The sequence below is a fragment of the Podarcis tiliguerta genome, assembly GCF_965153285.1.
Source record: "Podarcis tiliguerta genome assembly, chromosome: 10".
Taxonomy (NCBI): domain Eukaryota; kingdom Metazoa; phylum Chordata; class Lepidosauria; order Squamata; family Lacertidae; genus Podarcis; species Podarcis tiliguerta.
In genome coordinates this window covers 6032850-6044877 of record NC_139543.1, presented here as the reverse complement: position 1 = coordinate 6044877, position 12028 = coordinate 6032850, and the positions used below count along the sequence as shown (strand labels likewise).

The following is a 12028-nucleotide window of genomic DNA, read 5'->3' as shown; positions in this document are numbered from 1 at the left end:
CTCAGGTTGACAGCTCTCCTGTTCCCATGGCAACAGAGGGCCTCAATCTAAGGAAGGAGGAAACGTTCCCTTTGATTGAGAATGAATTCAAGGAGGCATCCAAAAAAAGGGTGTGATATAGGTGACTTCAGTTACCCTCACATAGACTGGGTTACATCTGTGTTTTGTGAGTCTATGATTCTGCGGCCCAGTCGCAACAAGCAAGTACAATTTCTAGATACCCTAAACAGTTACCCTAGATACCCTAGATCAGTTTGTCATGGAGCTGACCAGAGGGGCAGTGACACTGAACCTAAGTGGTGCAAGATGTAAAAGTTCATCCACTGATTTGGAACGGTGACCACAGCGCTATCAAATTCAATATATATGTAAATAGACGATTGCCAAGAAAATCCAACCCCATCACATTTGACTTCAAAAGAGGAAACTTCCCAAAGATGAGGAAATTGGTTAAAAAGGAAGTTGAAAGGAAAAGTCAGGAAGGTCAAATCTCTCCAAAAGGCTTAAAAGTTGTTTAAAACCACAATATTAGAAGCTCTGCTAGAATGTATGTCACAGATCAGGAAGTGTAAAACCAGGGTCATGAGGATACGAATGTGGTGAATGAGCAGAATCTAAACAGCTATTGGAGTCAATAAGGTTTCCTTTAGAAAGCTGAAGGTTTTCCACTGGAAGAATGAGGAACAGAGACAAATAGTGGTGGCATGAGTTGAAGTTCTTATTGACAAAATGAAAAATGAAAACTTGCCATGTCTGGCCGAGATTGACCTGGAAGATCTTAAAGAATTCCAATATGAAATTGCTGATCTTCTATCATAAATATGTAACTTGTGCCTAAGATCAGCCACCATACTTGAAAACAGGAAAGCAGCCAATATTACATCAATTTTAAAAAAGAAATTCAGAGGGGATCCTAGAAATTACATACTGGTCTAATTTGAATATCTTGAAAATAAATTTCACAAATGGAAGAGCAAATTCTCACACGCTTCCATGACTGGTGGAAACTGCGCTGGAATTGAAATTTAAGAATTTTGTATTTTAAAATGGTACCTAATAGTACTTGAGTGTTGAAAATGATATAAAATTCCTTCTAAGAGGATTTGCTCAATATTGAGATCCCAGCAAACAGAATCTAATTTTTTATATACTGAAGCTTTTTACCACAAGTTGTGAAACAAATCACCCCAGGCATGTAATCATTTCTGAGTGTTGCTAGATACAGTGAAAAGTTTCCATTTGTTTTCACGTTAGATAAAAGTGTTGCCTGATTCTTTTCATAATAATTATTCAAGTAAATTCATAATTGTCACTCTTACATTTCTTAGTTGTTTTATGATGGAAAAATCCCTGGAACCAGAATGGCTGAACTGAAGGCAAAGTACACTGTTCTGCATGATACTCTAGTAAGGTAGGCTTTGTAGACCTTTCTGTATGTAATGTGAGTACTTATTTCTAGTGATTAAATATTTGTGCTAATTATGTGTTTGTAACTCAGCAAGAAAAATAAAATAAAATATACTGAGAAAATTTGTTCAAATTAAAAGATGGGAGAAGGGAGTTGAGAGACGACCTAACCTGGGGAGAGAACAGCAAAGACCTGATGAAGAGAGCACAGCAGAGGTTATATTTTCTGAGAATCCTCCGGAAAAACAATCTCTCAAAGGACCTGTTGATGGCATTCTACCATTGCACTGTGGAGAGCGTACTAACTTATGGTCTGTGCGTGTGGTTTGGGAGCTGCACGGACAGGGAAAAAACAATGCTGTCCAGGGTTGTGAAGACTGCGGAGAGAATAATTGGGTGCACTCTTCCCACCTTGGATCAAATCTATGCTTCCAGGTGCCATAACAAAGCGGCAGAGATAGCACATGATAGTACACACCCCGGAAATGATCTCTTTCAGCTTCTGCCTTCTGGAAGAAGGTACAGGGTTATAAAGGCCAGGACTCGCCGCCTGAAAAACAGTTTCTACACTAATGCAATTCTGGTTCTAAACGCAGCATAAGGGGTCTCTGTAGTATAGTGTATTTTAAAATGGGGTTTTAGAGTTTTTTAGGGGTTTTTGAATGTTTTATGTAGTTTTTATGTAGTTTTATGTAGTTTTGTGGTAGTTTTATGTAGTTTCTATGTAGTTTTATGTAGTTTTCAATTTCATTGTTCTGCAAGGGACAATGACAATAAAGATATCGTATCGTATATCGTATAAGGGAACAAAGAGTGTGTTTCTGTTCACTATATCTAGCATCATTCCAAAGTTAGGTCTTCTGGAAAAGCCGGGAAGCACCGTATTTGCTGGTTGTGCCCAGTTATTAAACTGTTCTGCATGAATGTCAAATTCTTACAGAAATGCTCCATATATATTTATGTAAATATTTGAACAGCATTGAAGATTATTTTTTTCACCAGGCACTAGTTTTGTTGAATCATTGACCTCAAGGCTAAGTGTTTCAAGGTATTAAAAGACAGCCAGACAAGAGTTTCCAGCTTTCAGATATTCTTTCATTAAAATTTAAATATTTTAAGCATGGAAATAATACTCTATTGAATGCGTACACAGGAGAAAGAGTACAAAGCAAAGATTTATCTCAGCATTTGATTCCCAGTAAATAATAAGAAATCTGTTCCTCCTTTTTCCCTATTGGTTGTCTTTCCCTACTGTCAAAACTTACATTCTTAGATGAATAGAGCAATAATCTAATCTGACTTCTTTGCCTTTGTCACTTGGTGCTCCGAAGATATGAAATAATATTTGTGATTTGCAATAACTTTCCATTATAGTAGTTGAAGGTTTGTTTCCTAAATATGTGTTTTATCCCAACATCGCTGTTTTGCTTCAGCTTACAGGAAGCAGAGATTCAGCTGCTACAAGATGCCAAACGTTTCACAGTCGAAATAGAACAGCAAGAGCAGATACTAGAAACTACTGATCAGTTTCCAGAGGGATATTCTTCAGAGGTCACCAAACTGAGACAGCAGTACCTGAGATATGTCAATGAATACAATGCGATTCAGGAAAGGGAGTACGAAATTCAGTATAAGTTGAACAGGTAGATAATATTGGAGTGGCTATCTGCATTACGAACTATGTACCAAGGAGTAATGGCTGTCACTTATCCAGTTGACTGACGAATGGGGAACCCTTGGTTTGCGTAGGCTAGGGCAGGGAGAGTGGAGCTGCATGGAGCCACTGGACTTTAACTGCCTGGTGAGGACACGAAAAGTGGATGCATCAGATAACGCAATCAGCTTAAGTTAGGGCTAAACTACATGTTACACTTAGTATGTAGCATGCAGAGATGTCTCATGTTTTCCTTAAATTAATTACAGGTGTGGAGGGCAATTGTTACTGGGATAAATTCCATACCCACCCCCTGCATGGCTGTGAGGTTTAGGGAAAATGTTTGCATGGGGGCTACTGGAAACTATTTTCTAAGCCTTGTAGCCATGAAGGAAGTGGGTTTTTTTGTGGGAGCATGACTTGGGCGGAAGGGATGTAACTCGCTTCCCTATGCACCAGAGTCCCAATAACATTTGCCCCCCACATTTGCAGCTGATTAAAGAGGTGGGGGAGACATGCGCATTAAGTGCAATGTATAATTTTGCCCTGAGACATCTGATGGGCGTTGGAGTCTAGCAACTGATTGAAGAGCCCGGGTTCCCCATCCCAGAGACAAAATCTTGGAAACTAGTTGTTGCCGATATGAATCTTACGAGTGAGTAAATCCAAAATTGTGACACTTCAGTATTATTAAATTATTTGAACAAAACCAATACTTAGCCTTTCATTTTGGTCCCTTTTGTTTTCCTTAGCTGTATATTGAAGCATTTCAAGGGTACGTGCTTGCAAATAATTGATATTTAAATCACCTTATTGACGTTATGAGTTGAATGATCTTTTATGCTGTTTTCCTTTAGTTTACGAGAAGACAAGAATCTCATCGAAAGGGAGTATAAAAGAATGCCAAAAGCTACTGTAAGTAAGATGTTCATGTTACCTGTGACGCCTAGTGTTGTGCCATTTGGCTGGATAAAAACAACAAAGCATAATGTGGCACCTTAAAGATGACCGCCAACATTTGCTGTGTAAATTCGGCTAAATATTGTTCAGTCTATTGGTTTGAGCCACCATCTTGTGAGTAGTTAAGGGAGAAAAGTATTTTAAGTTCATACATCATGTAAAATATGGCACTTTATCCTATCTCCATTTCCATATTTGTCTGGGATAGCTTTGATAGATATGCTTAATAAGATATTTCTTATTGTTTCGAGATGTGAAATTCTCAACCATGTTTAGCATTAGACGTGTACCAAGGTTAACCAGGGTTTGAAACCAGGGGGTACGGACTTTCTTTGCACTTTGCAGATTACAGGGAGTTGTAGGCATCCTGAGCCAAACCACACAAGCTTGTTGGCTTCTGGAGAGGCGCTTATACCACTTTGTGCATCCCCTGGTCCTTTTTGCTGCCATGCCACACTAAACTAAGCCAAAATTTGGCTTAGTATGTCATTGTTGGGAAACATAGAAATGTGGAGCTGCCCTGTGGTAGCTTGCATTGCTTCTATTCATTTGCATTTGGCTTTTTCAGTGAGAAAACAAGGTACGGCAGGGCAAACAGTTTTGAAAGTGAAAGAAAACTACAAAGCTAAGTGTCAGGGAACTGCCATCAGAGCTGGAGGCGGAGAGAAGGCTCCAGAGGGATGGCGGAGAGGGTCCCAGTAGGGAGAGAGGTAGCCCATCCGCTGGGGAAGGAAATCAGCGTAACACCAGTGGAGAAGGGGGGCAGATGGGGGAATCGGAGAGGTGGCTCCAGGACTCCTCGCCGGAGACCAGCGAAGAGAGCACGGGTACTCCGCTGCCTACATTCTCCCTGCGCAGAAGACTTCCGCGCAGGCAGAGTAGGAGGAGACTGGGCGTCAAACAGCTTCTATGCTGGAAGAGGTTCAAGAAATGCCCACTGACGGATTCTGCCAGCGACTGAGGCAGCCATGGAACTTGAGGCTGTCCAGACAGAAAGGGTTCAACCAGGCAACCTAGCCAGGAGTAGCGGCAACTTACGCACGAGCAACCCCTAGAACCATTACACTAAGCTTCAGGAAGAGCAAAAACAGTTCTATGATCTTCCAAATAATCCAGCCAAATACCACCAAAGTTATAGTTTGTGACAAGTTTCATTTCAAATGTTTTGTCCCCTTCCCCCCAAAACACGGTAGCACTTAACAGTCGCAGCAGTCACTGACTTCTTTGCTCCTGCCTTAGCCTTCAGGAGACCTGCTCCATTTGTCCCTAATCTAAAACATATCCCTAGAAACCCAGAGGTGGAGATCTCTTAATCCCATCCAATTTAAGGTGGTTGCTGATGAACTGAATGGGTTGGGTTACGACCGACAGGACGGAGGCAGAAGAGCAAAGAGGCAGGCGCAGTCCCCTCCCTTTTTATTCCTGACCCTAATGAGGGACTGCCACAAAACAAATCTACAATACAACTGAGAGATTTTGTAATAGGGAAGCTAAATGGGCAGTAATATTGCAGGTCAAATAGCATGCATGCCCCTAAAATACCGTATTTTTCGCTCTATAAGATGCACCAGACCACAAGACTCACCTAGTTTTTGGAGGAGGAAAACAAGAAAAAAAATATTCTGAATCCCAGAAGCCAGAACAGCAAGAGGGATCGCTGCGCAGTGAAAGCAGCAATCCCTCTTGCTGTTCTGGCTTCTGGGATAGCTGTGCAGCCTGCATTCACTCCATAAGACGCACACACATTTCCCCTTACTTTTTGGGAGGGAAAAAGTGAGTCTTATAGAGCAAAAAATACGGTACTATTTTAACATGCATTCTAGAATAACCATGTTTTAATGTTTTCCTAATTCGTGCATTCCACTTTCCAAACATGAAGTGACTAATTTCCGCTTTTTAAAGGATGCAGATAAGAGGATGAAGGCTCTGAGGGAAAGCTGTGAAGAGCTTCGTAAAGAAACCACACACAGGCGGCAAGAAATCAGAGCACTGAAAGATGATCTTTCTTTAAGACACAAGCGCCTTACTAAGGATCAGAAAGAACTCGAGGAACTATTTCGGAAGCAAGAAGAAATAAAAGTAATTCAATAATCAATTCATTAGTCTGTGTAGCTGTGCACCACTGTGTGCTCCCAATTGATAAAACTTGAATATTAGTTCTGTAGCTTTCCATAAAACCTCAGTCTGTGTAGACTAATGTTTATATTTTTATCACTAGGATGACCTTGTCCGTCTTCAAGCCATTCCTCTTCAGCTCGGAAAGGATATGGACAAAATAAACCGCAGAATGCAGTATGGGTTTCTTTCCTTAATGTTTTTGTTTGCCCAGTATTATGTATATTTATTGACTTTCTACCCTTCCTCCCAAAGGAGCCCAAATTGCTAGCAGCCCAGTGGACAGTCCTAAGCCCGCTGCTGTTTGCTTGAATTTAAGTCACCTGGCACTTAAACGTTGATCCTAAATATTTGTGTTGGTCTGTTTGCTGGTGTGACAAGTATGACATCATAGTTTGTGATGCTGTGGTTACACAGTGGTAGGTTCATTTTTAGTGAATGAATGTGAAGGGGGTAGTAATAATAATAATAATAATAATAATAATAATAATAATAATAAAATAATTTATTACTTATACCCCGCCCATCTGGCTGGGTTTCCCCAGCCACTCTGGGCGGCTTCCAACAGGAGACAAAAAATACATTAAAACATCAGTCATTAAAAAACTTCCCTAAACAGGGCTGTTAAGTTAATTGTAGTGGCAGTGCATTTAATTAAAGGCTTAAGGGGTCCAGAAAAAACATTGAAGGTTTCAGCTGAGGGTGGAAATACACAATATGGATGCCAGGTCTGTCTGTAGATGAACACCAGGTCTGTCCAGTGAAAAACAGGGATATTCGTAGAACTAGATTCTCAGAGACAGATCTACCCAAGTCTCATTTCTGTTCTGTCACCAGATCTACTAGAAAATTTAGACCAGCTCTCTGTTAGTTATATATGTTTATTTATTTGAAATATTTACTACTCCCTCCCCCCCCCCCGTCACATGAAAGCAGGCAGTGCCTTATGGACCTTTAATTGCTTCAACATGGTCTCATGGTTTTGGAATAGGAATTTGGGTCTAAGTCTTACGTTAATTTTTATTGTGTTTTTACTGGAGTACAACATCATTAGACATGATGTGAGCAGAGACCTGTTTTGTTACTGTTATAAACACCTGCAATTGTCTACAGAGAAACGGAGAAAAAGCGAAAGGCAATGCAGGAAGAAGCACGAGAGATATTTGAGTCCTTAAGAAAAATAGAGGCTAAAAATGACGAGGCACTAGAAGAAAAGGATGATGTGATGAAAGAGGTGGAAGGGAAAAAGGCTTTGCTGGAAAGCAAGGAGCGAGAATTTATCTCTCTTACCAAAATGCATGAAATGAACAAAGAGAATGAAGGAAGTGCCATAGCAGAAAGGTAAGTTTTGCATTCACAGGAGGAATTTGACTTTCACCACCTGTTTTGCTAGCTAAATTCCACTGGGTTGCTGTTTCCAAGATGCGTATATGGGAGAAGACTCCTGTTCAGATATCCCAGTACTAAACTGTACATCACTTTAAATATCTTATCCCACACCTTTGAATTGGGCCTGGAAACAAAAAGGGAGCGAATGCTGTTTTTCCAGCTTATTGCTGTAACAAGCAGCTACAGGGAGCCCTGTGGATCTTCAGAAACTTCTCAATGTGGTGTAGTGGTTAAGAGTGGTAGTCTCGTAATCTGGGGAACCGGGTTCGCGTCTCCGCTCTTCCGCATGCAGCTGCTGGGTGACCTTGGGCTAGTCACACTTCTCTGAAGTCTCTCAGCCCCACTCACCTCACAGAGTGTTTGTTGTGGGGGAGGAAGGGAAAGGAGATTGTTAGCCGCTTTGAGACTCCTTTGGGTAGTGATAAAGCGGGATATCAAATCCAAACTCTTCTTCTTCAATGACTCATAAATCAGCAGATCAGCTTCTTTGTCAGTTGATAATATGGTCAAGCAAACTGGTAGATACGGTGAGGTGAGCCTACCAATTTTCTAAATTATTTTGTGCATCTGGTGAAGTGACCTCAAGCCCAGTGATTTTCAAACTTACTACCTTCAGGGAACAGTTTCCCATTGCAGATCTACTATAGATTCCCTCTGTGTTGCAGAGGATCTCAAGACTGTTTCTAGGCCACAAGCTCTCAGTAAATATAGAGCAGTGACTAGGTCTGTGGGTGTTTAACTAACGTTCTTGGAAAACTGGTAATATGCTCAACAATTCACCACATTGCAAAGAAAAAGTAGCACTGATGGGCAAGTTGCCGTTCAGGTAGCCTGTCTGCCATGGATGATCTTCCCATTGAGAAACTCATTCGGAATCACAAGGGATCACGTGGCATGGTTGGGAAACATTAATCTCCATAAGGCTTTTGGTTTTGTTGCAACAGACTGACATAGCTTCTTTTGTGGAACAAAAAAACTGCTGTAACGCTGGTAAAGTTGAATCAGTGTCCTTGAAAGTGATTGCTGGTTTCATATTTTGACTGCGGCCCAACAATAGGAATTCAGTGGTTTTGTTTATACCTATTCCTTGCCCCATTTTACTTTTCCTTTCTTTTGTACATTTTGTTTCCTTTCTGTACACTTCTGTAGGGCTATCTTAGAAATGGGTTCTCGTAACTGTATTGTGACAAAGCAGAAACTGCAAGACACTTTGAGTCGGATGCAAAGAGAGAGAGAGAAAGATTTCAGGAATTTTAAAAAGATGGAGATGCAATTGAAGATAGCTCAGGAGGGCTTGGAGCAAATCAGATCGTATCATGAGAGAATCCAATTAGAGGTTTGTATGAATAAGTTTGATTAGAGATATTTTTCCTGGTTAAAATTAGCTTGGAAATGTTTCCACAATGCTGTTTTCTCTTTCAGACTGTGCCAGTAATTAATTCGGTTACCTGTTTTAAACATTGGCAAAGAGACATAACTATATTTCTTTGGCAGGGAAAGAGACCAAGAATAAACTTTAAGAATTTAACAGATGCTAAAGAAAGAGGAGGTTTGGCCTTACCTAATTTCAAACTCTATCATGAAGCAGCATGTTTAACTTGCTTAAAAGAGTGGATAACAGTAAGAAATACTAGATTATTAGACTTGGAACAATTTGACAGAAGATATGGGTGGCATTCATATCTGCGGTATGACAAAGTCAATAAAAATAAATATTTTCCTAACCATTATATAAGTAGAGGTCTGATGGAGGTGTGAAGGAGAACTAAAAGCCTTCTGGAACATAAGACTCCCTTGTGGTTATCACCAATGGAGGCCTGTGCACATAAATCAACAAATATGCAACCCAAATGTGCTTTATATAGAGATTTATTGAGCTTTCAGGATAATGAATGTAAGCTTTAAAAATTCAACAAAATACAAAACTTAGTGGGTAACTGGTTCCAATATCATCAATTAAACAAAATCTATAAAAAGGGATTTAAATAATGGATTTGCTAAAGATGTTGGACATAATATAGATATGGCTGCCTGGGAAAAGCTTTGGAAAACAGGAAGGTAATTTACAGCATGTTACGGCCTAAAAGAAAACTATTACAAAATGATGTAAAGATCTAATCCCAAAGAAGCTAGCTCAAATGTACAAAAATGTATTAAACAAATGTTGGAAATGTAAAGTTTTTTAGGGGTCATTCTATCATACATGGTGAACCTGCAGGAAGGCGAAAGGCCTTTTGGGACATGATATACAGTGGTGCCCCGCAAGACGAATGCCTCGCAAGACGGAAAACCCACTAGACGAAAGGGTTTTCCGTTTTGGAGGTGCTTCGCAGGACGAATTTGTCTATGGGCTTGCTTCGCAAGACGAAAATCTCTTGCGAGTTCCTGCGGGGTTTTTTCCCTCCCCCCCTTTCCCCAAGCCGCTAAGCCGCTTATCAGCTGATCCGCTAAGCCGCTTAACAGCTGATCCGCTAAGCCGCTTATCAGCTGATCCGCTAAGCCGCTAATAGTGCTAAGCCGCTAATGGGCTTGCTTCGCAAGACGAAAAAAACCGCAAGACGAAGAGACTCGCGGAATGGATTCTTTTCGTCTTGCGAGGCACCACTGAATAATGAAATTAATAAAAGATTTAAAGTGACTTTTCCCAAGATACCACAGTCCTCCCTGCTGGGGAAACTAGACAGTGAAATCCCAAAGAAAGCCTTAATGGTATTTGTACGTGACTGCAGCTGCAAGCACTGATAAAAGATACAAATTTAGAACCTTTTAAAGAGCTCTGAAAACCATTTCTAGTCTAAATAAAAAGTTATTTCCCATATGTGAAGATCCCAGCTGGGTTTGAAGTATAAGAAAACAGCAAAATATATTAAGAAACATGTTAGAGAGGATGAAATCAGATAAGACAGAACCTTAAAATGCAGTTGTATGTAACTTGAGTTATAAACATGGGTGATGGGTGAGCAAAAAGTCACTAGTTTTGTTGAATTGGAATATAATTGTTGAATCACAAATGCAACTCTATATATAGAAAAAAAATATATTACAAAAAAGAGAAAATGTTTCTACACACAGGATTGTGTGTGCACAGTGTTGTGGCAGCGTTGGAATACCACAATCATTAACACATCCAGCTTTTGCCAGGTGACATGGAATTCCAGCAGGAAGGCAGCCACAACAACCAAGGGCTTGCTATTCAAAAGAATAACAAACAGCAACAGGAGACCAGAAAAGCAAAAATATTTGTATCAGCAAGCTATGGCAGTAAAAACTAAAACTTGGGTAACTGAGAATCTGGCTATGTTTGCCTTTGAAGGTTACTGAATGCTGTATTTAGAGGAAGGATAGGTTCCTTTTCGAGAGAAATAAAACATACCGTGATAAATCTGTAGGTTCTGCATTTCACAGTTTCAGACTGTGTCACACACTCCACCCAGCCTAGATTGTACTGTAGTTTGAGGCTAAAACCGTGCAAATTCCTAAAGGCTGATGCACACCAGACTGGAAGGAAGCATGAGCCTCCCTTTATACGCTGGGAGTCAACCCGACCCATGAAGTCCTCAGTCAGGGGTCTGCCCCAGACCCCTCACAGAGGAGCCAGAATACACAGAGGAGCCCCCCACCCCCGGCACCTGGCCCAAGTGTGCTTTTGTGTGCCTGGCTGCGTAAAGAGAAGTTCTGTTCGCTCCCACCCCACACTGCTTGCTACTTCAAATTGTGACTTGCGTGTCAAGACTCCGCAGCCAGCCCCTCATTGGGAAATAACTCACACAAGGACACGGATATTAAAAAGGTAAAGGTACCCCTGCCCGTACAGGCCAGTCTTGACAGACTCTAGGGTTGTGCGCCCATCTCACTCAAAGAGGCCGAGGGCCAGTGCTGTCCGAAGACACTTCCGGGTCACGTGGCCAGCGTGACATCGCTGCTCTGGCGAGCCAGAGCCGCACACGGAAACACCGTTTACCTTCCCGCTAGTAAGCGGTCCCTATTTATCTACTTGCACCCAAGAGTGCTTTCAAACTGCTAGGTTGGCAGGCGCTGGGACCGAGCAGCGGGAGCACACCCCGCCGCGGGGATTCGAACCGCCGACCTTTTGATCGGCAAGCCCTAGGCGCTGAGGCTTTAGCCCACAGCGCCACCCGCGTCCCTTAGACACGAATATTAGGTTTATGTTATTGGGCAAATTTGGCCGCAACTTTATTGAATTACAGAATGTGAGCGATATTGGCTTAGGCATTGATTGGACCCGACTATATCTGACTCCTGCCCGCTACACAGGAAGTCCGGTAAGGGTAAACCACTGGTAGGGGGAGCCCTGTCGATGCGTACCAACTCGAGCTCCCCCTGGTGTTCCCGTCGGGGTCGTGTCATGACCCTAGCCCCCGACCAGGCTTTGGGCAGGATCAACACCCCCGGATTCCTTTAACGGAATACCCTTAAGCATGGAGGGGCAGGTGATGACCACACCTCCCCCCCACAAGGTCAAACAATGCCTAACCACAACCC

At 41.7% G+C, this 12028-nt stretch overlaps 1 protein-coding gene across 1 annotated transcript in view; it reads left to right on the top strand.

The window, feature by feature from the left end:
- Positions 1–12028, top strand: part of CCDC146 (coiled-coil domain containing 146) — a 67056-nt gene that overhangs the window by 37956 nt on the left and 17072 nt on the right. The window contains exons 4-10 of the mRNA XM_083399514.1: positions 1329–1411; positions 2841–3050; positions 3919–3976; positions 5924–6100; positions 6240–6313; positions 7250–7477; positions 8675–8861. Coding sequence (XP_083255640.1) covers positions 1329–1411; positions 2841–3050; positions 3919–3976; positions 5924–6100; positions 6240–6313; positions 7250–7477; positions 8675–8861 — 1017 coding nt within the window. The remainder of the gene's footprint in view (positions 1–1328; positions 1412–2840; positions 3051–3918; positions 3977–5923; positions 6101–6239; positions 6314–7249; positions 7478–8674; positions 8862–12028) is intronic.